The sequence below is a fragment of the Manacus candei genome, unplaced genomic scaffold (genome assembly GCF_025592945.1).
Source record: "Manacus candei isolate 608988 ecotype Guabito, Panama unplaced genomic scaffold, ASM2559294v1 h1tg000019l, whole genome shotgun sequence".
Classification (NCBI taxonomy): Eukaryota; Metazoa; Chordata; class Aves; order Passeriformes; family Pipridae; genus Manacus; species Manacus candei.
The window spans coordinates 3,184,372-3,211,055 of NW_026138067.1; the positions used below are offsets into that span (position 1 = coordinate 3,184,372).

General features: G+C 39.6%; 1 protein-coding gene across 2 annotated transcripts in view; it reads left to right on the forward strand.

Annotated features, from left to right (window-relative positions):
• Nucleotides 1-26,684, forward strand: part of CPQ (carboxypeptidase Q) — a 158,087-nt gene that overhangs the window by 98,710 nt on the left and 32,693 nt on the right. For both annotated transcript variants that reach the window (XM_051785295.1, XM_051785294.1), the window contains exons 6-7: nt 10,036-10,127; nt 20,277-20,478. In XM_051785295.1, coding sequence (XP_051641255.1) covers nt 10,036-10,127; nt 20,277-20,478 — 294 coding nt within the window. The remainder of the gene's footprint in view (nt 1-10,035; nt 10,128-20,276; nt 20,479-26,684) is intronic.

Here is a 26,684-nt window from a genome sequence, read left to right on the forward strand (position 1 = left end):
GGGTTAGGAACTGGCTGGAGGGCTGGGCTCAGAGAGTGGTGGTGAATGGTGCTGCATCCAGTTGGCAGCCGGTCACTGGTGGTGTCCCCCAGGGATCAGTGTTGGGCCCAGTTCTGTTTAACATCTTTATTGATGATTTAGATGAGGGGATTGAGTCCACCATCAGTAAATTTGTAGATGACACTAAGCTGGGGGGGAGTCTCGATCAGCTGGAAGGCAGGAGGGCTCTGCAGAGGGACCTGGATAGGTTGGAGAGTTGGGCTGATTCCAACGGGATGAGGTTCAACAAGGCCAAGTGCCAGGTCCTCCATTTTGGCCACAACAACCCCACGCAGAGCTACAGACTGGGCACAGAGTTGCTGGAGAGCAGCCAGGCAGAAAGGGACCTGGGAGTTTGGATTGACAAGAAGCTGAACATGAGCCAGCAGTGTGCCCAGGTGGCCGAGAAGGCCAATGGCATCCTGGCCTGGATCAGGAACAGTGTGGCAAACAGGTCCAGGGAAGTGATTCTTCCCCTGTACTCAGTGCTGGTGAGGCCACACCTGGAGTACTGTGTCCAGTTCTGGGCCCCTCAGTTCAGAAAGGACATTGAGGTGCTGGAGCAGGTCCAGAGAAGAGCAACAAGGCTGGTGAAGGGACTCGAGCACAAGTCCTCTGAGGAGAGGCTGAGGGAGCTGGGGCTGTTCAGCCTGGAGAAGAGGAGGCTCAGGGGAGACCTCATCACTCTCTCCAACTACCTGATAGGAGGTTGTAGCCAGGTGGTGGTTGATCTCTTTTCCCAGGCAACTATCAACAAGACAAGAGGGCATGGTCTTAAGCTCTGGCAGGGGAGGTTTAGGTTAGATATTAGGAAGAAATTCTTTATAGGGAGGGTAATCAGGCATTGGAAAGGGAAGTGGTGGATTCTCCATCCCTAGAGGTTTTTAAGATGAGAGTGGATGTGGCACTCAGTGCCATGGTCTAGCAACCGCAGTGGTAGTGGATCAAGGATTGGACTTGATGATCTCAGAGGTCCCTTCCAACCCAGCTGATTCTATGATACTATGATTCTATGATCACTAGTCAGCTCTTCATGCCCTGCCAAGCACAGAGGTGCACATCTATACATCAGCTGCTGCCCAATCTATGTGTTTATGGGGGTATCTTCAGAAGGCAATGGCTGTGCTGTGAATTTGCCAAATGATAAACTTGTCCTCTTCCACTTCACTTGCTTCCACTGCAACCAGTATAAGATGTTGCCAGTTATTGTTAATTGAACTCCTGCTTCTATTGAAGTAGTTGGTATAGACTTTAGGAAAGGCTGTGCTCCAATGACCATTATAGAGATGGGTTATGCTACAGAGTAAGTAAAGCAGTCCCTGCTTTTGCTATTGTCTTGTGCACTGAACTCATGTTTGGTCATGTCTGCATGCCATGTTAGACCAGGAAGTCTCCTGCTTGGACTGTGCCTCAAAGTGCTCCTGAGAGTCCTGTTCTTCCAAGTAAGAAAATATTTGCTATGGGGAGCTGCCAGAGCCAGTGAATACCAGGAGTCAAGTAGATGAACAGGGGACATTTTCCTCTTCCACACCCAGGGCACGATGCCTGATGCCATTTCTGCTGGAGTAACCTGATGAAGGAAGGATGATTGTTGACAAAAGCTAATCCCAGTCATCACACCTTTTACACAGCTTTCCTGCATTCCTAGACGATGATGTATAGGAGAAATGTATGGCGATAGGTGCTATGTGTAGTTCCTTCTCTTCATCTGTTTACCAGCATTATGGGGAAATGGAGTTCCTATAGATGTAGGCATGGATCTGGCACAACTAAATTTCTGTTTCATGGGAGAAAGGTACAGAAAACTACAGAAATGTTTTTAAAACAGTGCATGTAAGAATTTTAATATACTACCTGAATTACTTTTTATGTAACGTATAGGGAGTTGATTAGACAGTTTTTCCCCCTTAAAACTTATTTAAAATTGAAATTGTAACTCTCATCTGAATTATACCCATGACTAATGCAACTGGAAAACCATTAGACAGATTTTTATGCAGTTCACTGTAGTCTTTGTATGAAGTTACATTTCTCCAGCCCAAATTCACTGGCTAATATATGAGGACTAAAGATATGTTTTATTAAAAATATGGTCACTGGAGTATTTCCTTTTCTGCTAGTTTAATTGAAGTCATATAACTGCAATTTTAATGTACTTGCCAAAAATTTTGTTAAACATTTTTCTCAATTTCCTGTAATTGTGGTGGTGTATTTGCTTACTGTCTAGGAGATACGTTGTGAAACATAATTGACTGCTTTTACTGTCAGTGGGGTTTTTTTCTTTAATCAAATATGCCTGATATTAACTCCTTCTTCTTACTTTCTTTCCGCTTTCCCAAAGTTGCATATTTTATTCTGATCACCTTTTCAAATCTAGTAAATCTACTTGGTACGAAATATCTGCATATGCTGTTACACTACAAATGCATATATTCCTTCATTTTAACATTTGCTTGAATGCATATTTGGCAAGTACTTAAATCTTCAATTTTCATACTTTGTTGACATAGCAGAGAGGTGACTGCAAACAAAAATTTGTTAATCTGGTGGTAAATTTAGACATAGCAATTTTGCCCTATGTCTTGTGGACTGTTGCTTCTTTGCAAGCTTTAATTTACCCGAGAAATTCAAGATAAAATCTGAGCTTTGTTTATCTATAAAAATGCTAAAAGTCTGGCAGTAGAGGCTGTTGTGAGTTGTTGGGTTCTTTCAAATATGTAACATGACTGACATGGTGAAATGCTGAAATCCTTTACGAATGAAGTCAGGGGAATCTCATCCTTACTGTCATTTTTTTAAGGTATAAATTTTCGATACGGAGACACAAGTGTGGCTGATGCATTTTCTGACTCATAGGTTTTTGGAATAGTTTAACAGATTTGGGTTTTTTCTGATCCAAAGAGAGGGGCAGCAGAGGCAGAATGCAGAGCCACCACTCGGTAAGAGCAAACCACAGCTATTTGTAATCCTAGAGAGTGCAGGAGTGGGGCCCTGCACTGCCTTTTCTGCTCCACAATTTGATGAGATCTCCAAAAACTTCTAAGGAAGGTTGTGTTCCTAAAGAGGAATAAGGTGTGTTTTAAAGGTGGACAGTGTCTTCCTTTTGCGGGACTTGGAGAACCTGTTGACAGGACCAGAGCAGGGCACAGGGTGGAGGAGTCCTCTGCTGACTCTGGGCTTTGCTGTTTTACACAGGCAAGTAATGTGTTTCCTTTTCTTCTCCTTTTTTTTTTTTTTTTTGTAGACATGACTTGTATTGGTTTCATGACATTACACTAACCAGTTCTTTTTTAAAAACCGCATATGCAGAAGAGCACATTTCACAGCACTTCTCATCTGAACTGCCCCTGAGCTGTAGTGCTGGCTGGCATGAAGGTGTCCACAGAGAAACCCTCCCTCTGGCAGTACTGCTGCCTGACTTGCAGCCCATTGCAATGGGCTCTGGGCTTGGTTTCCCTCTTCTCCCCCTCATCTCCCCAGTCAAAAGGCTTAATCCATGTTATTTTTAGTTGCTAGACTTGCAAATCATTCACAGCTTTCCCCTCCAGTCTTTTATACCCAGCTCCTTCCTTCACATTTCCTCTTGGATATTGCATTGCTTTTTAAAAATAAAGCTATCTAAAACCTCTCACATTTCCCACCTCCACTCATCTGTAAATCTGCCCTTCTGCCGTTAGCTCATCAGCCTCCCTAAAAACAGGAAAAGAAAATTGCTTGGGTAATCTCAGTGTCTTGGTGCACTGCAGTCAAGGCTGCTGATGCTTTGCAAGCCCAGTCCTTCCCTAGCCTGGCTCACCTTGGGCACTGCTGTCCCCCTGTGCCCTCTTTGCAGGGGCCTGTCCAGACAGCTGCTCACAGTCTATGCCAGTGGCAGAGTTGTGTCCTCTTAGCCCCTGAAACATGTTTCTGAGCAAGCTGTCAGCCCCAGGCAAGACTGAGCTGCAGTATCGAGCTTGGCTCTTCTCTCCACTTTCATTTCTTCTTCCCTAGCCCCAGATCTGCCCATTTTCTGTCTTCCTGTGATCCCATGTCTCTTCTCCTCCAAACCTCGTCTCTCTTTACTCCTGACCTTCAAGACTCAGAGGTTTACTCACTTTCCAATGCTATTTTGTGCAGTACTTTGTCCTCAGTGCTGCAACAGACAAAAATCAAGGAGATTGCACTGCCTTAAACTGATGTAAGAAGAAAACAAAGGCAGTTTCCCAAGCAAAAAGCTGTTTCCCATGTCTAATTTGAGCTTCACTAGAGAATTAGAAATAAGTCATAGTCAAGGTTTAAAAGGTTTTTTAGAGGTGTGCTTTGCTTTTGACTTTGCAGCCCTGCCAAGAACTTGGGGGTGTTGGTGAATGTCCAGCTGAGAAGCTGGACATGAGCTGGCAGTGTGTACTTGTAGCCCAGAAAGCCAAACATGTCCTGGGCTGCATTGAAAGAAATGTGACCAGCAGGGCGAGAGAGGTGACTCTACCCCTCTGCTCTGCCCTCATGAGACCCCACCTGAAGTAGCTGCATCCAGCTCTGAGGACTGCGACATAAGAAGGGTGTGGACCTGCTGGAACATGTCCAGAGGAGGGCCACGAAGATGATTAGAGAGATGAAGCATTTCTCATATAAGGAAAGGCTAAGAGAATTGGGATCATTCACCCTGGAAAAGAGACGGTTTAGGGGTGACCTAATTGCAGCCTTCCAGTACCTGAAGGGGGCCTAGAAGAAAGATGAAGAGGGTCTATTTACAAGAGCATGTAGTGACAGGACAAGGAACAATGGCTTCAGAATTAAATTCTTTGCTGTGATGGTGGTGAGGCACTGGAACAGGTTGCCCAGGTAAGTTGTGGATGAAACCTGGTCTACTGAAAAGTGTCCCTGCCCATGGCAGAGGGGTTGGAACTAGATGTCTTTAAGGTCCCTTCCAACCCAAGCCATTCTACAATTCTATGATTACTTTCTGTTAAATCATTGTCATTCAATTAAAAATATTTCTTCTTAAATAAAAGTCTAACTAGACAGACACTTTTGTGAGATCAGTTGTCTGAACCATAGAGAGTGGTATTTCTAATAGCAGAATGAAAGCCAAAGACCTGCTGGTTTAGAATAGAGACTTCTTCTTGGTCTTTAGAGGAAAAAGTCTGGACATGTTCAATTAACTGTGTTATTACTTTCATCCTATTAATTGCAGTTTTTTCTATATGTATCTTCTTTGAGATTAGCCAGGAAACAAGTTACTAGGGGTAAGAGCCTTTTCTCTAACACAGTACTTGCTTATACCACAGAATACATGAATCAGGTAGTAGTCTTTTAAAATGGAAGCAGATTTTACTACTGGTTTTGATGATGCATTCCTATCTTCTTTAGCAAAATGTGCGGTACTGGTTTTATTTTTATCTTAAACTGTGGCAGAGGTTTTGGAAATTCCAGGCATTCTATGAGAAGTGTATGCATGATAGAAATATCCCAACTAATGTCACACAGTAAATCCCCTATGTCTAATCAGCTGCAAACCTGAAAAAGGTAGGGAGCGCAATAGGAATTTAAAGATTGTCAGCAGCAGCATCATGTATCTTAGTACCTGTCGTATAAATACCCTTCTAAAGAAATTTCAGGCCCCAGGATAACTGCAGAAAAAAGCTGTAGCTCATGATGTTAAATGCAGCAGCGGACAAGACTTGAGGATGATATATCTGTATATAGCTCTCTCTAGTAGCTGCTGAAGCAAATTACGTTAGTGATTTAGGCAGTATTAGAAAGTAAGGAAACACAGAATCAGAGAATAGTTTGGGTTGGAAGACATCTTTAAAGATCCCTTAGTCCAACTCCCCTGCAATGAGCAGGAACTGCTTCAACTAGATCAGTTTGCTCAGAGCTTCGTCCAGTCTGACTTTGAATGTTTCCAGGAATGGGGCATCCACAACCTCTCTGGGCAACTTGTGCCAGTGCTTCACCATTGTCATTGTAAAAAAAATCTTACATCTAATCTGAATCTACCCTTCTTTAGTTTTATACCATTGCTCCTTGTCCTTATTGCCACAGGCTCTGCTAAAAAGTCTCTCCCCATCTTTATTCTTATAGACTCCTTTCAGGTACTGGAAGGCTGCTCTAAGGTCTCCCTGGAGCCTTCCCTTCTCTCAGCCTTTCTTCATTGGAGAGGAGCTCCATCCATCCGGTCCTGCTCTGGGTGGGGTCTCACCAGGGGGGAGAGTAGAGGGGCAGAATCACCTCCCTCAAGCAGCACATTCTACTTTATGCTCAGATCAAGGCTTTGATAAACCATTTATGCAGGGGTTTGGGAATTAACTAATTCCTTGTTTTGTTTTGCTTGTGTCTGCAGCTTTTGCTTTCCCTATTAAACTGTCTTTATCTCAACCCTTGAGTTTTCCATCTTTTATCCTTCTGATTCTCTCCCTCATCCCACTGGTGGAGGAGTGGGCTGTGTGGTGCTTTGTTGCTGGCTGGGGTTAAACCACGACACCTGTTAATCTACTCACACCCATTTGCAGTTTCCTTATATGCCTTATATAAGATGAACTATTTGATTTGTTTGTGCATGATTCCAGTGCCTTGACTTGCAGGGATAAAAATCTGTTTTCACAAAGGTGGAATGCTTTTTACAGTTTTGTGAGCTGATCAGTCTTAGAACAACATTGAAGAAGTCTGTTAGTCATATACATATTGTCTTCTTAGAAAATACTTTATCTTTGTAATCCTCTCCATCGGTAAGGATTTATGTTTATAAAGTGGGAAAATAGTTACTGAAGGAAATCTAGTGTTTACAGTACTGATCTCTATTTTGATTTAAAAAAGACGATTCAAGTTCTCCATCCTGACTTATGTGCTGCCTTGAGAGTGAAGCAGGTTTATTTTTTTACTTTGCATGTGACAGGTCATTATAATTTGTCACTATGTGTACCAAACAATACATTTCAGTTTTGGTGTGTGGGAGTGTCTCAATTCTATCAAGCATGACCAAGACATGTAGGACATAAAATTCAAGTCTTTATGGTGGTATCTACAAATGTGAACGATCTGTGATGATTTAAAAGAAACAGAAAATAGACTCAATAAGAGCTGGATCTTGGTATGACTGAAGTGTTTGTGGTACCCAAGGAGAATGAAAGGGTGGCAGCCACTCCAGCACAGAGGGACTGTAATGGAGCAAGTGTCCTGCTGTGCTTACTACACATGTATCCTTAGTCGTAGATCAACTGTATTGATGTTTTTATTTCATTCTTTAACTTAGGAACCCAAGTACTCTGTAGTATTTTTTATGCTTGAGATAAACCATAAGAATGTAGAGGATCATTAGTAAAATGTACCTTTGTAGTAAACTATGATTGTATTTCCCAGTTAAGTTTCGAGGAGAGGGGAAAAAAAAATCTAATACATTTTTCTAAAACATTGAAGAATTTTAAATTCATCTGTAGATTTCTCTTCTGATATCCTCTTTATTTTTAATATGATTATTCATTTATACATATAAAAAAGAAAGAGGCACTATTTTATTTGTGAAACAGTTTTCCTTCATTTTAAAATTGTCTACGTACCCCTCTACATTATACACCTATCGTAGAACATAGTTTTCTAGTCCAACTGATATTTTATCGTATCTTTTCCATATATATTTGAGCTGTGATCTGCAAGACTTCTGATTTGTGGAGGTGAAACCTTGCTTAGGGAGCTGTAGTTTTTAAGAAGCAAACCAAAATAGTTAAACATAATAGTAAAAAAAAATTGTAACTTGAGTACAGTACTTTGTTTTGTTTTGTTTTTAAATAAAAACATGCATTGAGAATATTCTTGGCAATTTTACTTGTGAATATTAGATTTGTTTGCTGCTCTTTGGTCACAGTAGCTCTGTTTTTAATAACAGGTAGATAAATACTTATCACTTTCAAATTAAGATAATGAGGAAATTAAATTTTCCTCTGTACACTTTGCTTCTATTTAAAGTAACTGCCTCCATAGCTTACATATATATTTATTTAATTTTTTTTAAGTTACCAATTTAATTTCAGTAGAGCACACAAATGAATTTGCTGATGGGAATCTGTGAGATGGGAAGAGCTGATACACCGCCTCCGGGACTGAAAGACCAAAAGCTCAGTAGGACTTCATTATTTCCCCAGCTTCAATGGACAGATACAATGACGAGCTAGGAAAGGGCCATAAGAATCTCAAACTTCTTCTCCACAAGTGAGCTGAGATCTCAAGCTCCTGGAAAGCAGGAGAAATCAGCTGGGGTTACAGCCCATTTGAGCCAAACATGAAGACCCTGATCACTGACCCAAGTCCCCCTTAGGGCAGCAGTGTCAGACTAAAGCATCTTGTTTTTTGCCTGGGAGGAGGCAGGAGCTGCTGCTCCTGTCTCAAGCACTTCCTACCAAAGCTGCTCTCATAGCCTTGGTGTGGTGGGCTTGAGACTGGGCTTCAGCACTTTGCATTTTGTGATATGACAAGTAAACCTCTTTTTTCCACTTCAACTGCAGTGCCACTGGAACCGTACCACAGGACTGGCCGCTCTATACTTTATACCCAGCACTTTTTCTTTTTTACAGCCATCTCTTCTAACCAAACTGCTAACACATTTGTGGTTATTTTGGGCTTAAATCTTTCTGACTTCAAGCCAATAGCTATTTTATTATTTAAATTTTACCTCATTGGACATCTGATTTGAAAAGTGAAGGAGGCTAATCCTGTACTGTCATGATTTAGGAGAGCGGGGAATCCACTGGGAGGTTATTTTTAAAGCAATGAGATTTGACAACCTTTCTGTTTACAGTCAGCAGATTAACATTTAGAAAATACACCTTTAAACCACTTGTTTGCACTTCCTTCATTATGAAATATTGGAAAATCCAAGTTGTTTTCTTCAGATTTGGGTTATTCCTTCTATACTCTGCCTTCACTTATGAGGATTGCTAGCATGTAGTTTTGAGAAAGAAATCTTCAGATCATATCCACTGTGTTGAGAGAAAAAAATTAATGAAGGTCAGGCCTATTGGCAATCTTCAACCATTTCAGTTAGGAAATGAACTAAGTTTTGCTGGTGATACTGATATTATTTCTCCTTGGCACAAAGATGTGTGTGGTACTTTATGCTTTATCACTTGTGATAATCTCCTCACTGTTTTGTCTTTTTTTTTCTAACATAATTAGCATTCCACTGCACAGAGAACACATTTTTCTTTATCTGTTTGCTCTTCCATGCTCTCAAGTTTGATGTCTCAAATGTATTCATTTATGAATAGAAACAATCAAATAAATAAAGGGCAACAACTTCTATCTGTTCAGTTCTGCCATGGCAGAAATGGGTTCAAAATTTATCTGAGAACTTATCTTTTTTTACTGAGCTCCCGTAGCAAAGTAGAAAATGGCCTCATGTTCACCTTGTTTCAGAAAGTCATGCATACAGTTGGCAGCCAACTGTATTTCAGATTCCAAAATACAGATTGTTGCTTTTCATTTCTCTGGTAAAATGCAAAATGATATTACAGAACTCCTCAGTTCTTGAAATGGATGAACATTTCCCATAAAAATCTAGCAGCTCATTCTCAATTAATTGTAATAAATTAACCATGACAAAGCAATGGTAGTTCTCACGAAAATTTGATTTGGATCTGCTGAAAGCAGATGTGCGTTCCTTACTGCAGACCACCACAGTGACAGAAGCACGTGTTTCAGAAATCTATCAAGGTAGATACTTTATGTTACGGTTTTCAGACATTTGCAGCATGTCCCCAGAATATACTTCTCTTGTGCTGCTGCAACTGGTAGCAGCACCACAGCTGCCCACTCCTTCCTCATGTGGGCTCTCTCCCACTCCCCAGTCTTTCTCTCTAAACAAGAAAACAGTATTCTAGATAGCAAACCCCACACTTGAAATAGCTTGCGTTTAGTTTGTGGAAACCCAGGTTTTTCATCCATTGGAGAGTGGAGACCAATGCAAACAATGCTTAATTATATACATATTTAGTACTAAAAACATTATTAAAAACTGTATTTTAGGACTTCGCCCAAAAAGGACTCTGCGCTTGGTGCTGTGGACAGGAGAAGAGCAAGGAGGAATAGGTGCCAAACAATATTATCAGTTGCACAAGGTAAATTACGTCTTTTCGTCATTTTCTTGACAGCACTTTGCTCCCTAGTCTTGTGACTTGCATATTATTGTTGTCAAAATGTTCAGCTAATATCTAACCAAAACCAGTGATTCTGGTTCTGCCTGCAAGTATATTTTCTGGGCTTAATCATAAATGTAAACTTCATTTTACTTTTAACAGTAGGTGATGTGACCACACATATACGTGTTCTGCTTGACCTCAGATACTCTGTCACAAAACTGTTCTGGAACAGATATTTCATGATGATACCTGCCATAGCTTTCAAACATAGCTAACTCTCTGAGAACAAATGATGAATGGTCCACATATGTTTGCAATATAAATAAGTTTTGTTTGCCTTATATATTTCTGCTTCACTGCATTTTCCCATAACATTTTACAATGTAAAACATAAAATAATATAAAGAAAAATCTTTGCTATCTTATCTTAGTAGCGTGTAATCTGTAATACACTTCGCCAGTTGCTAGTTTTCTGGGATCTGGAACATCTTCAAAGGTTGATTTCTGATGATGCAAAGAACACACAAATTCTACGACTGTGGTTATCAGAATAAAAATATTGTGTATTATCACATCTGTCTCTCCCGCCAACAACTGGTGTTTCAAAGTGCATCCTGGCATAAAGAGCAGTTGCCAAAACCGTTCTGGGGGTAAGTCTTTGGAGTATGTGGGGTTTTTTTTCATTTTCCCAGAAAAATTAGGCTGTACCTGTATAACTAGTCTAAAGTAATCTTGCATTCTCTTCCCTAGTTTAGTATTATAACTCTCATCAATGGTTAATACATCCAAGGCAGAGAGGAGATGAATGCAGATGTGTTTAGGAAGTTACCTTTTCTACAATAGCATGAATGCAGACTTACAACAATTCCTAACAGTATATTTTTAATGCTAAGCAACCTATCAGAACAAATAAACAGAAATTTCATTTTGAATCAATTCATTGTGATGAACAAAATTAGATCAAATTGTATCTGCAGTAGAGTTGTCAGACAGCATTACAGAGATTACAGTTTTCTGGCTAATTGATGAAAAATCAATTATTTCCCACTTAGTATTTGAATATTACTAAGATGTGTATTTAACTACCCATGTATAATGTTGTTCCTCCTTATATCTCCAAATTATAGCGATAGCTTAGCTCTGTCATTTATTTGGCAGCGGTACCAAAGAACTTACTTTCTGAGCTTCAGGGACGTGACAGGTTGCAGTTTAGTATGTGTTAAGGACTCTGGATTTACCACTGGTACTCTGATGTTCAGCAGGATTAAACTAAAATAGAATATTCTGGAATAGGTAGCACTTGAAAGAGATGCTTCTTATATACAGAACTGCATTTTGGAGGAGCTGGAAGGATGTGCTGTGCCTAGTGCACACCACCCATCAGAAATATATTTGATGATTTACCTCTGTAGATTTCTGTGTTAGACAATAAGATCCACCCTATGGTGGTGCTGTCAGCAACATGTGAAATTGTCTCGTACATGTCTCATCTTTGCCAAAATGGTTGCGTTTTGCTGTCGTCTCAAAGATTTATATTCAGAAATAGTACCATAAAGTAGGCCTAAAGATCAAATAGGGAAATATAAAGCAGACTGAGTGTTGTTTGAAAGATACTTTGTTACTTTGCTTTTAAAAAGTTTGAGACAAAGATGCATCTTAGTTCTTACTCTGCTGATGAGATTCTTTCTGAATGTTGTGCTCTGCAGAGAAAGCCCCGTCTAACTTAAGAGTTTGTTATTTACAATGGAGGATTTAAGCAGAAATGACATCTGTCTGTTGTTTGTTGTTCTTGTTTTCCCTGTGCCATATGATCTGGTGTAATTATAAACTGATACTACTGTAGGACATTACATTACTCATAATAACAAAATAAAGCAGATTAATATTGTACATTATGTTTAGCATGAAAAATAACTTAACCTTTTAATGATTTACTTGCTCAAATTTCTGGCAATTAGAATAGTATGGCACACACGGTGCTTGCTGATGGTAATGAGTACAAGTTAAATAAGAGTGGTATTTAAAGATTTCTTGTTAAATGAAAGACAGCCTGTATGACTCATCTACATAGCTGGATTTATTATGACTTTAGTTCGCTACAAACAAGTAGAAATATGAATGCAGTAATTCAGCAGAGGCAGACATGGATTTCCTTGAGATTGTAAATTACCTCCTCACATCAGTGGAAATGTGGCAAGGGAGAAGAAATGAAGACAATATAGTACTGGACAAGTACAGATAATCCTGCTTTTGTAGCTTATTTATTATTTCTTTCAGTTTAATTCAGGTCTTTCTTCCTCATCTGTTATTGTAGGTTGCCACTTCTGGAAAGTGGATAAGTTACTGCAGAAGTAACTGAGATAGTAGTAGCAGCATAGTAGTTTTAGGATGGTGCCAATAATTAGCTCACATCCCTGCATAATAGCAGCATTTATATCACTCAAGTATTTCTGTAGATCCCAGTATTATCATTTCTGATTATTAAAGCTAGTGATAGGGTATAGTGGCTATTCAGAGCTTTGTGTGAATATAAGAGCTGCCATATTGGATTGATCAAAAGCTCTAGTGCTCTAGGCAGTCTAGTGCTGTCTCTTGTTTCTGATAACATCCAGTGAATGTATGCTTAGGAAAAGCATATTTGCCCAACTGCAGTCAGATTAACCTCAGACACATACATTACTCATGCAACCATGCTTTCATTTTATCAAATATTTTTCTGGAGAGCATCTCATGGTCCTCATCCATTGTTTCGTTTGTATGATTTTTCTAAGCCATTTCCAAGAGTTGAAAACTGTGTATCTTCTGGCAGTTTCGGTGCCTCCGTTAGTGTAAGGGTACCTGCCACCCACTAGTACATCACAGAGCACCTGTTCAGTTTTGACCATGGGGCAGAAACCCCACAGGGGAATTACCAACCCGTTTGCTCACGAAGGAGATACCTGCTGAAGTGCTCACTGCTTTTAGCTGTTAGCGAATAATTAGATTTGATCCCAGACTAGAAAAAGGGTTGCTTTTCCTTAACATTAAAGCTCCTTATCTTGATGCAGGGTAATGAAATTAAAGGATCTAAGTGCAAATCAGGCTCCAGATCTTGGAGTTCGACGCTGTATTTGTAGTCTTTTTCCAATGCTTAGTGTTGTGTGACCCAGTTGCTAAGTAGGGCTCTTACAATACAGTAAATATAGTAAATAACTTCAGAAATGTGAAACATTGCAACGCTACTTTCTTATACAAGTTGAATGGAAGAACTGGAGGAACGTAGTTTTAAATGGCTTCGTGTTGCAGCTCTTCAGTACAGATTCTCCTGCAACATTTAACAACAAAATGTGAGTGCCTTCCACTAGGGCTTTTTAAGTTGTTTGTATGTTTACTCTTTTGCTACCTTCATGAAGGGAGAAAGAAGTATATGTAATGGAGTATCTGTCCCCCTTTTCATTGCTTTGGAGTAGTTTCAGTGAAAGGTCTGTGTACCATGAAACAAGGTTACAGTTATTTACTCAGCTGAATTAAGGGACTATGAGTGGCTGAAAATATTTATTTTGGAATAGCAATCTTCTCAGAAAGCAAATACATTTTGTAGTTAAAAGACTAAGAGATCCTAGGTCACATTCAAATTTACTTTAGTAACTCTGTTGTGATCGTTGGAGACATTAATGTGTTACGAATTTAATTCAAACGGTATTACAGAAGGCATTCTTAAAATATTTCTCTGTGCTTTTATTCCTATCTGAATGATTTTTACGAGACTTGCCTAAACTTCTGGTGCAAATGCCATACATTGTTTTAACTTTTTAGTAAAAGTCAAACTTAATGAAAAATATCAATCACCAGCATTTACTATGGTTTGGTTTTTGTGTGTTTATTACCAAGAAGATTTTATATTTTGCTCAAACTGCATCTGCATGAAAACAGAACTCTCTGAAATGTTGGTATTTCTTTGTTAATAGTTTAAGTACTCTTTTTTGATGGTCACATCAGGTTCTGTACTATGATTTGCTCATGAGTTGCTTTCTCTAAGAAGCAAATATCCTAAAACTATCTTGTCACTTTCAGGTGAAATGATTCTTCCCCAGAAAATACTGGCTGCTCAAAAACCAGAGTTTTCAGAAAACTCTGGTTGTTTCCTGATGTACCAAGTACTCTAGTGAAACGTGAGACAGGAATTTTTGTCTGATTTGAACCAAACACATAGAGGATTTTAATGAGTATTCTTTTAATCCAGCAAAATATGTTGACTGTTTGCCTATTGACTGTCCTCAGGCAGTATTTTCTGTAATCAAAAATGATGTAAAATTACTGCTGGTTTTTTAGACCACTGTTGATCCCTTTCATTGCGAAGTGAAAGAAATGCATAAAGAGTGAAATGTTCCGTTGCAAAACTGCAATAAGAAAATAATTACACTGTATTCTGCAGAATCCAAATTAACAGCCAGTAGCACCACAGTAAAGGTGGCATGATTATAGAATTATATTTTATACCAGTTTTAAGTCAGAAGGAATTCATAATTCTTACTTATTAGGAATCAGCTACCTAGTGAAAGTTGCAGAGAAAGCCAGATTTTGCTAAAACACAAAACCAGGTTCATTCTTTACACTGCCTGAAGCACGGAAGACCCCAAATCAGTCATGACAGTGTGTCTCCTGGATGCTTAGTCTTCATTCCAAATTTCATACGTATCTAGTGTGAGAAGAACTTTTGTCTCTGCGTCTTTCCTCTCTTTCCCTCCAGTGAATAGCAGGGCTGCCATATGAAACTGGTGGAGACGTGTTCTGAGGATAGCTGCTTCAAGTGCATACTCCAGGCAGATTGACCCAAACATGGGTCCTTGGTCCACTGAGATGTTCTATTGTAAGAAAGTTGATCTCCTTCAATCCAAACTCCCTGCAGCTGTACAAGACAGAAAATTACTGCTTCTTGTTGACTCGCCATGGTGAACTGTCCTCATTGGCTTATTTTCATTTCAACATTTCACCTCTTACCGAGATGAGAACCTAAAAGCATTCTGCATAAAACCAGGAAATATTAATGATGTATGTGCCGTGATAATTTATAAGGTGTTGCAAATTTCTTTTCATAAATCTTCTGTTGAAAGTTACAGAAGTACTCATTAGTTTCCTGAAGGAGTAAACATCGTCTTTGATTGAAAGATGTAAACTACAATTTTTAATTTTGGCAATGTTGCCTATTTTCAAGTGAAAACCTAAAGCCTTTCAGAAAAGGACAGTGGTGGGATGGTTATTCAGAGTCATAGACATTGTTTTGATACCCTTATATTTGTGCAGTAAAAGGGCTTAAGTTATGGAACGTTTTCCAGGGAGAACACTTCTCTTTGATACGCCTCTTTGTCAAAGAAAAAAACCTCCCAAGACAAGGCTTCAGGTAATCCAATGCATGCCTTACTTAGCCGGCTGCTATCTTCAGAGCTGTCTGCTTTTTCTTGTCTATCACCCCAGGGAACTTACAATACTGAATGGTCATCTCTGTGAGTGCTGGGAAGTCAATACAGAGGAAACAGTCGTTGTATTGTGCAAGGCAAGACATGCCAGTAGTACGTTTTTACTGAGTGAAATGCTAATAAGTACATGACCAAATTGCTCCAGGGCTGTTGAAGTTACTGGGATTTTTGTCATTGGCCTGCCAGAGGTCAGAACTTGTAACTGTCATACAGAACAAGCCATAAATTCTGTGGACTTCTTTACAGACTGTTTTCCCATAAAATGTGGCAGAAGAATATTTCATTTTGTAACAAACTTATGAACCTTATTCATACCTTGTCATCTAGAAAAAATTGTGCTAATCTTTAACTCCAAAGCAGCTTTCTCCCATATAATGGGATCATTTACAAAAATTTATAACTCACAGTGTGCCTGATTTTCCCTGTCTTCATTCAAAAAGAGTGTGAATGGTATGATCACACTTATGGCTGGTGGTTATTACGCCTTGATGCTGGTGCATCTCTGCTTCCTAACAGCTGTTGTGGTGGGGTTTTTTCTCTAGTTTCCGTTTATGCTCTTTTGCTTCATTAAGTAATCTTCATGCTAAACAGCAACTCAAAATTACACTACATCATGTTTATATATTATTAAATACTTAGAGGATATTTTATTTTTTTTTCTTTTCCAGCTGTCACATGCACTTAGGTGTTTCCAGTGGATTTTTTTGTCTTTCCTGTAGTCTTATTTGCCAGTCTAACAAAGCTGGGTGCTGATTTAAACTCACTTTTAGTACTACAAGTGGGATGACCATCATTTTGCTGTGAGTTCTGCAACACAATTGTTGCCGTGCTGTGCTTGTTTCCCAACTGCTCTGAAACAAATACGGGAATACAAGTGGTGTTGTTTCCTAAAATTAAGTGTAAATCAATAACAGAAATCTGAAAACACAGTGTTGGATTAACTGATGTCCCTTATCACTGGAACAAATGAACCATTATTCAAGGACAGTGCTTTGTTGTTGTGTTTTCCTTGTAAAGTGATCATTTTTCTCAGTGGAATGAAAAACAAAACCAGTAAATGAACTGTTGGACAAGTAATACTCTATTTTAAATAGCCCCAAATTACTGAAGGCTTTTAGCGTAACTGTTCCCTCCATTGTACTTCCAGGTATGTCACTGCTTTAGCTGGGTAAGAGGGATTGCCATCAGTGAGTTGGTAGATTAGTCATGAGATGTTGGAGTCTAGTTTAACATCTGGTAAGAATGAGAGTTGGGCTTTTTCAAGCTTGAGAAGAGACACCTGAGAGGAGACCTCATTAATATTTGTAAGTATGTGAAGGGAAGGTGTCAAGAGGATGGAGCCAGGCTCTTCTTGGTGGTGCTGAGCAATAGGACAAGAGGCAACAGGCAGAAACTGGTGCACAGGGAGTTCCACCTGAACATGAGGAAGAACTTCTTTACTGTGTGGATGCACTGGAACAGACTGTCCAGAGAGGTTGTGGATTCTTCCTCAATGAAGATATTCAGGAACCATGGATGCAATCCTGTGCAATGTGCTCAAGGGTGATCTTCTTGAGGAGGGAGATTGGACCAGATGACCCACTGTGGTCCCTTCCAACCCTATCCATTCCATGATTCTGTGATTTCATGTTACCAAGTTTTTGCCTTAGAGATAAAAAGTACTTATCTTTTTTGTTTTCTTAACAGAGATAAAAATAGGTTGTTTATAGAGAAAACAGAAATAAAAGAAATTAAAATTAAAAATAGAAGTATTGGCAAGGATCATGCCTGATTGTGTGTTCAATGAAAATCATAAGCTATAGAAAGCAAGTTTGCCCATGTAGTATTTATTGTTACGTTTCGTTTAAAAATTCATTTGAAGACCTAAGCATGATAAGATAAAGAGAGGTGACCTCTTCTATGACCACGTCATAGGAAGGTAAAGGATAAAAGTCTGTTTTGATGATGGCAGCAGGTCACACAAACAAGTTTTAATTTTCTGGTACATACCAAGAGAAGTGGCACAATATCAAAATGTAGCAAATGAAATTACTTTCTGAAAAAAATTACATACTAAGTTTAAAATACTTATTTAACTGGTACATTCACTATGAGCACAACTGAAGGAAACAGCTGAACCTGCACTTGTTTTTTTGAAATCTTTCTGTTTTGTAGTGCTGTTCCCTTGAATTAGTCAAGGGGGCAATGTGAGGGCTTACCTCACTTTGCTCATGGCTGTTATTCCTGCACTGTACATGTCAAATGATGACAAAGCATCTTCACTGTAGCATGTTTTCAAGTATGTATTTCTTTCTGTGTAACTACGAATGCCAATATAGCTGTACAAAAATGGGTGTAGTAAAACCAATCTTTTTTTAAGACTGCAACTTTCAAACTCGATGGTGAATAGTTTTATAAGTAATCCTATCTTCTAGTGGACTAAATAGGGAAAAAGCTTTCTCAAGGATATATGGTACTTCAAGTAGTTGTGACCCATTACTTTTTTGTTCCCCAGTGAAGTCAGTTTCTCTCCCTAGGGTATCCTGTTTTCGTGCCTCTCCAGCACATTCTCAGAACTGAACAGCTTTCTTACAGAACAACAATATGATGTAATGTATTGTGGGTGGTTTGTTTACTCAGTTTTATATTAAAAACACATGCAAAAATTTATGTGAGAAAACACAGCGGAAGACTGCTGTGATACTAGCAGTTTATGAAGTTTTTGAACTTAGGGTTTCTGTTCTTTCGGGTGATAGGTGAGATTTCTTCTAGGTATCCACACTGTTCCCAAGCTCACTCTTCTCCTCACTTCACTGCCCGAAGTACTTCCTTACCCTTGTCTTACTGCTCCTCCTCATTTCACCTTCTCTAAAAATGGGCAGAAGTGCAACTTTGGAGACTCAACCAAAGAGGCTGAGTACCATAACATGGTATCTATGCAGTGCTTACTATACTTACATTAGCTTTCACTGGCAATTCAGCAGCACACTGAAATATGTATTGTCTTCCCTAAGTCTTGCTCCTTGGGCATGTGATATAAAGAATATTTATATTTTGAAGCATTCTTTCTGTTGTATCTGTAACATTGGAGCATCAGCAGTCCCTTTTAGCATGCAGTGTACTTTTCTTGGCCTGCTTCTCTCCCACTATGTTCAGAGGATCTGTGAATCACGATTCACATTGAGGCTCATGACCTATTAATACATCATTTGATGGTAGACCTAGAAACCACATGTAACCTAATTATTTACATTTAATATTTTTCAAACTGAAGATTTTTTTTTCACTGTATAAAAATGATGATTGCCAATTTGGTGACAAGATTGGTTATTTCCACTTTGATTTCCAGTAGCTGAATGAGTTTAAAGTATTATAACATTTACAGTTATTTCATCATGCAAATATTTTATACTAATTTTTTTAATTGCTGAATATATTTCTCATGTAAAAGTAAATTCCTCTGCTATGTTAGAACTTATTTCACTCAAAAGAGAAAAGTTTTGGGAAAGTGTAAAACACAATTCTTGGCAAATTCTATAAAGGACTTCTTAAAACTTATGTGAATCATTCACAGCCACCTGTAGTTTATATTTGGGTTTATATCCAGAAAAATGTTAAAGAATTCTTTGCGGAATTGTAGGCTTATGTAACCTGTTAATGAAATGGATCTGTTACTTGCTGCTATCATGTATCTCTTGTAAGGATTTTCTTGTAGCAACCTATGGCAGCCATAAAATTGTGGAATGAGATCTAGGCATAAGAGTAACGCCTGCAGTAAGTTCTCTTAGTCACATTGAAGATGGTCTGAAGTATAGCTTTTTTCTGCCTGACATGACCATAAAATGTTTTATTTTGAAAAAAAGTTTTTTGCTTCTCCAAAGGAGTGAGATCTTCCTCCGCATAAAATCCATACATATTTTACTCCAATTAAACCTTTGTAACTGAGCAATCTGAGCAAATGTGGGAAGCAAATTAATTGCTCTGTATGTTAATTTTTGTCCTTTTAGCTAGAAAGATTCTTCCAAGTGCACACTAGACGCAAATGTTACTGTGCTGATTGTACCCAAAATCTTACATTTCATGTTTCCTGTGATGATTTGCCTTGGAAGCACAAACTTTCCTTAAAATAGATATTATTTCTTCAGGTCAGGAAGAATCTTGGCATTTCAGTCCTCCAGCTGATGTCAGAGTTGACTACATGGTATATTGAAGATAATGTGTTTCTGAACAGACAGCAACTGGCTTTTTAATTAGGATGTCCTTCACAGTCTAAGCAGTCTAATTTTAAAGCCACGGGACTGCATACCCTCCACACTGCAGCAGAATTTCTGAGTTTCAGGTCTGCGAAGAAAGGGAGAGCTGCAGGTGAAACCTTCAATATGGTAGTGATGGCTTATTTTCTAGGTGACACTTCAGAAGTCTTAAAGGAAGTATCTGGGGACAGCAGACCAGACATGTTGTGGCTCCTACAGAATATTGCTGCCTCAGAACAGAACTTGAACTATTTCAGCATTTTCATACAGAAAGATTAGGTCCTTTAATTTATGCTTATATACACGTGGTCACAGGAAGAATTTCTCTGCTTCTTAAACAAATTTGTTGTAGTGTGCTCACACTGACACCTAGAATCAGGTATATGATGCCAGCTAAAATAGCAACCACAGCACAATATCTTCTTTCCTTACATGTTTAGGAAAATATCTCCAACTTTGATATCGTCATGGAGTCTGATGAGGGCACCTTCAAGCCATCTGGACTGGGTTTTACTGGGAGTGCTAAAGCTCGGGAAATCGTGAAAGAGATCATGACTCTGCTGCTGCCCATCAATGCTACAGATGTTTACGACAATGCAGATGGAACAGACATCGATTACTGGATGAGAGACGGGGTGCCCGGTGAGTGTGGTTTACAGGTGACACTGCTCCCCCCAAGCAGTGCCATGTCAGATGGGTGGTCTGGTGTTTTAAAAATAGTAAGAAATGCTTTCTCCAGGGAGTAAAATCTTCTGTAAGTAAAATGCATAAATGTTAAAAGGTGACCAACAGAAGTAGGACATAGTGTGCATTTGAACTGCAGTTTAATAATGGTATAGATTATACGTAGAATAAAATGCCTAAAATCTTCTTTTCGGCTTTAAGGATTTATAATAATTAATCCCAGACTGGTGGTTTATAAATAGTAAACCAAGGCAGAGGGGAATTCTCCAATGCAGAAGAAATATTTTTTTAATTATTATTATTTTCACTCTGAAATATGGGGCTTTTTCTCTCTGTTTTATATGCTGGAGAAACAAAGTTTTTGAGACATGACATTTGAAAGGTTATGGGTTATTAAGGTCTGATAAAGGGATAAAATTCATAAAAGTTTGAAGTGGTTTAGGGGTTTATTTGGAGGACTGTATCTGGCCCGAGCGAGGAGCAGCTTTTTGGCAAAGAACCTTGTAAGCTGTGAGAGAGATCCACCACTGGCAGCACTCCCGTGCATGAGACCCCACACTAGCACAGAGGCTTTCAAAACACAAGAATTCCAACTGGAGGCCAGCCTGGGTGAAACCTTAGTGAATTTACATTTGAATAATGGTAGAAAGGTTTCATAACCATGATATTAAAAAAATTATGGTCAGTTTTAAAATTTTAAGGTTCTTTTTCTCCTGTGTTTTATGACTGAAGTAAGCTGGCACATTTCTCATGGTAGTTTTACGACTTGCTACTATATGATTAGAATGTCTTAATGTTTTATTAACTGCCTTGTTTTCTACCTTGTGGAAGAAACAGCGAATCATAGAATATATTATTTTTATTTACAATCAGAACCCTTTTCTTCTCACTCAGGGTGTACAGAGATACCATAAAGTTGACTGCCTTGAAAAACATATGGATTCCTAATTTTCAAACCAAAATATCTATGCTGGGCAAGAAGTATGGATGAATGGATATTGTTAAACAGCTAGGGATTTATCTTCAGCTGGTGCACTGCTTTCTAGGCGAGGTGGAAGCTGCTAAGTGCAATGTCATTCAGCTGTGACAATGGTGTGCTGAGTTGTTTTTAGAGACCTTAAGCACTGCTGAGAGGCTGTAGCCATGCATTATCCTCCACACCCTAGAAAAGCCTTTGCTGGTCCAGAGTTTCAGACCTAAGGGTCCTGAGGGAGCTGACTCAGAAAGATGCCCTCCTTGATTTGCTACTTGTCAACAGAGACGATCTTGTGAGTGACGTGGAGATTGGTGGCTGTCTTGGCCACAGCAACCATGAAGTGATTGTGTTTGAAATCTCTGTTGACAGGAGAAGTTGGCACTTCAACCCTGGACATGAGGAGAGCAGAATTCAGGTTGCTCAGGGAATTAGTAAGTAAGGTCCCCTGGGAAAATGCTTTTGAAGGTGCTGGGGTCTATCAGTGCAGGTCGCTTTTAAAACATCACCTGCTAAGGGCACAGGGGCAGATAATGCCCAAATGTCGTAAGTCAAGCAGGCAAGGCAGAAGGACGGCAAGGCAGAAGGCCAGCTTGGCTGAACAGGGATCTTCTCTTGGAAATAAGGCAAAAAAGGAAGGTATATGTCCAGTGGAAGCAAGGTCAAGTGACATGGGAAGAATTCAGAGATGCTACTTGCCACTGTATGGAGAAAATACATGCAACTAAAACTCAGCTGGAGTTGAAGATGCCAGAAATACGGGAGATAATAAAAAGAGCTTTTTCAAATATATTAATGGCAACAAGCAGTATAGAAATATCATCAGCCCATTACAGAATGAAGATGGTCACCTCACAAACAGGGACAGAGACAAGGCAGAGGTGTTTAACACTTTCTTTGCCTCTATCTTCAAAACGGATGACGGACCAAGGAGGTCTCAGTGCCCTCAGCTGGAGGACCATGACTGTGAGAATGATGAACTCCCAGTTGACCTTGAAATTGTGTGGGACCTGCTGCTCCAGCTGGATCTGGGGCCTGATGGGATTCATCCCAGAATCCTCAAAGAGCTGGCTGATGTCATCACAAAACCTCTCTCAATGATTTTTGAGCAGTCTTGGGAATCCAGAATGCTACCAACTGACTGGAAGCTGGTGAACGTTGTCCCAGTTTTCAAGAAGGGCAAGAAGGAGGACCCTGGAAACTACAGACCCATCAGTCTCACTTCAGTGCCTGATAAAGTTATGGAGAAGATTATTCAGGGAAGTATTGAAAAACACCTGAAAGACAATGCTGTTCTTGGTCACAACCAGCATGGCTTCATGAGAGGAAAGTCTTGCTTATCAAACCTCATTTCCTTTTACGACAAGGTAACCCACCTGGTAGATCAAGGGAAGCCAGTTGATGTAATCTTTTGGATTTCAGTAAAGCTTTCGATACTGTCTCTCACAGGATCCTTCTGGACAAAATACCCAGCACAGCTGGATAAACACATCATGTAGTGGGTGAGCAGTCATCTCACAGGTCAAGCACAGAGGGTAATAGTGAATGGGGGAACATCAGGCTGATGACCTGTTGCTAGGAGGGTTCCACAGGGCTCCATCTTGGGCTCTGTGATCTTCAACATCTTCATAAATTACTTGGACACAAGACTGAAAGGGATACTAAGCAAGTTTGCAGATGACACAAAACTGGGAGGAGCTGTTAACTCCCTCAAGAGACCCTGCAGGGAGACCTCAACAAGTTAGAGGACTGGGCAATCACCAACCATATGAAGTTCAAGAAGGGAAAGTGCCAGATTCTGCACCTGGGATGGGGCAACCCTGAATGCACAGACAGACTGGGGAATGAGATGCTGGAAAACAGCACTGTAAAGGGACCTGGGGATCCTGGTCGATGGCAAGCTGAATATGAGTCAGCAGTGCCCTGGCAGCCAGGAGGGCCAACCATGTCCTGGGGGGCATCAGGCAAAGCATTGCCAGCTTGTCAAGGGAGGAGATTGTCCCACTGTGCTCTGCACTGGTGCAGCCTCACCTTGCATATTGTGTGCAGTTTTGGGCACTGCAATATAAGAAAGATATTAAGCCATTAGAGTGTCCAAAGGAGAGCAACAAAGATGGTGAAGGGCCTTGAGAGGAAGCTGTATGAGGAGCAACTGAGGTCACTTGGTCTGTTCAGCCTGAAGAAGAGGAGACTGAGGGGAGACCTCATTGCAGTTACAACTTCCTTGGGAGGGGAAGAAGAGGGGCAGGCACTGATCTCTTCTCTGTGGTGACCAGTGACAGGACCTGAGGGAATGGCCTGAAGTTGTGTCAGGGGAGGTTTAGGTCGGATATTAGAAAAAGGTTTTCCACCCAGAAGGTATTTGGGTACTGGAACAGGCTCCCCAGGGAAGTGGTCACAGCATCAAGCCTGAGAGAGTTCAAGAAGCATTTGGATGATACTCTCAGGCACATGGTGTGACTCTTGGGGATGGTCCTGTGCAGGGCTAAGGGTTGGACTCGATGATCCTTGCAACTCAGCATATTTCTGTGATTCTGTGATACTCTGATAAGAACTCACCACTCAGCCCGTGTTTAGAAAATGCAAGGGTATCAGAATTATTTTCTAGGTAAGGTGTTGGGAGCATTACAGATGGTCCTCAGGTACTTTCATTTTGCTTCCCATCTGAGTGTAACTGATAATAGAAGAGAGAAAAATTTAACATTCAAATGCCTTGTTTTCAATTGATAATGTGAGTGGTACTTGTGATGGCAGTGTATATTGGGCCCTTGTACACCATATCTCATCAGCTATGGTGCACCTGGAGCATAAACAGCTACAGCTTGCCATGGTCCTCTTGATTAGTCATTGGGCTACATGTGTAAAGTACACTCATCAGGAGCAGTGCAGGAATGGAAGCTGTCTCCCACAGACATCTGTACTCCTCAGAAAGCATAAACTGTGAAAAATATAAACTATAAGCTCAGCCTTGGGAAAATTTGAATACACCAGAACCAAGACCTCAGTTTTTAAATAAATCTGATTTGCTTTCCTATTAAAAATTTGTCACATTAATTGATAGTGGGGGTTTTTTGCTGAAGCTTTGGTTCATTTAACTTCCTGTTAAGCAAATAGCAATGTTCTTGCAGCATAAAGGAACACTGATTCTTTTTTTCCCCATCAAGCCCCAGTGAGAAGAAATTAGCTTCAGTAAAAGAATTTTGGATGATTTAGGTTGTATTTTGTACTGTACCGGGGAGACGTCTAAGACATCATGTAATCTTCACGCCTTGTCTGCAGTATTCTCCCTGCTTGAATAAACCCTTATTGTATATAATAACATTGAAACAAATTGAACAGCTTTTATAATTTTATCCAATTTAAACAAGCAGTCAAGTGTTGACACTTCATCAATTTTATTTAAATATTTTCTTGAAAATACACTTGGTGGCTTTGCTTCTACAACAGTGAGAGAAAATACAGTGTGCTTCTTGAAAAGTAAGAATGGTTTCTCACATAATTTCTCTAGAATTTTTCATGTTTTCATTGCTAAATAAATTCTTGGATCATCTTTTTATGTTATTAATATTCTACTCCTCCTGCTCCTTTTAGTCTGAAAGATCCACAGAGGGCAACATTATGTGTGGTTTTCAGAGATTTCATAGCTGCTCCTGAGACAGCCGAAGAGACCGTGTCTCCTTAATCTCTGCTATTTCCAGTGTGTTTATTTTTAATGGGTGTGCAATGAAATGTTATTTGTAATGTTACTTAAACATATGTGCAACTAAACAGGGGTGATTATTCTGAGATTTTAGGATGAGAGAGGCCAGGAGAGCTCAGAGTGCTTAGCAAACCATAGACTGAAGCTTAATTAATACCTCTAAAGCACAGGCAAGGTGATCTGAACCAAACACAGCACTCTGGTGCGTTATGACTGAAGAATATCAGAAATATTTCCATCAGTGGCCCTTACTTTGGATTGTTTTGAGAACAGTTCAGCCCAGCAACGAGGAGTGTCTGTAGCTGTGTTTTTGTACTGATAGCCAGTTTTCAGCTACTGAAAATATTTGTATAACATTTGTTTTGCCTTTCCATGAAGCATAAATCAAATTAAATTAGGGGTTTGTGGTATTTCATGCTGTGGTTTTACAGTTTGAGGTGACCATTGGTTCTAAGACTGCTCCTTTAATAATTATGCAATTATTTTTCTCATCTTTCTTTTTAAGCGTTCAATTATGTATTTGTTTTTAGGGATACATCCAAACTGTGGCACACAAATAAAGCTGTTCTTTTGCAACACTAAGTCCTAATCAAATTTGGCTAGAATTTGCAAATACTGGTGGGAAGATGGGTTTGTTGGGTTTATTTATTTGGTTTCTTAGCATACCTTTTCACAACAGGCTTCTTCAGTGTTTGAAAGGGTTAAAAACCCACTAAGCAAGCCCTGCTAAACCAGTGCTTGGGTATTTTTGTAGAAAAAGCAAGGTATCTGATGATCACAGATACCTGATGATTATCGAGATGCTTCAAATGTGATTTAGACCAGTTCCTAAGGTAGCAGCCGTGGGTCTGGGTCAGCCTTCCCTGAAAACCTTAAGAATCTGAGAAGGCGAAATGAAGTGATTCCAGTGAACAGTAGTTCAGCTTTAAATGGGTTTGGGAAGATGAAAATGGGATGCTTTCTTATTTTTGCAAAAGAATGGCTGTTGTGACACAATGGCTGTGGTAGTTATGATGGGAACACTTGTTTGTTAGGAGCTGAGCTGTATTTGAGATCGAGCTGACCCAGGACATCAACCAACTCCCCAAAGGTGTGTTTCAATTCCTCTTTTAAAAATCAACCAGTGACCTAAAGGTGAAACTCCTTTTTACCATGTCAGTCTGAACCTTGATGGTTGTTCATGTCTCTCTGTCTCCACAGTGAAAGTGTCTTGCTTTTTTTGTTACATTGCATAAAAGGAAGAATTATTCTTCCAGAAACTAATACACAAGTAGTTAATCTAACTTTAATGTTTCTTCAGAAATGAAAAATTCATTGCTAACCTAATCTATTAGTCATTTAGATGTGGCAAACAAATACTGTAATATGTAATTTCTCTCATTTTCATAGTGCTTCTTTATAACCTTCATCTAAAATATGCTGTATTTTGGCCTGAGACACTAGACTTTGACAGGGATTATTTCCTTTCTTATTATGTAAGAGGTTAAATCC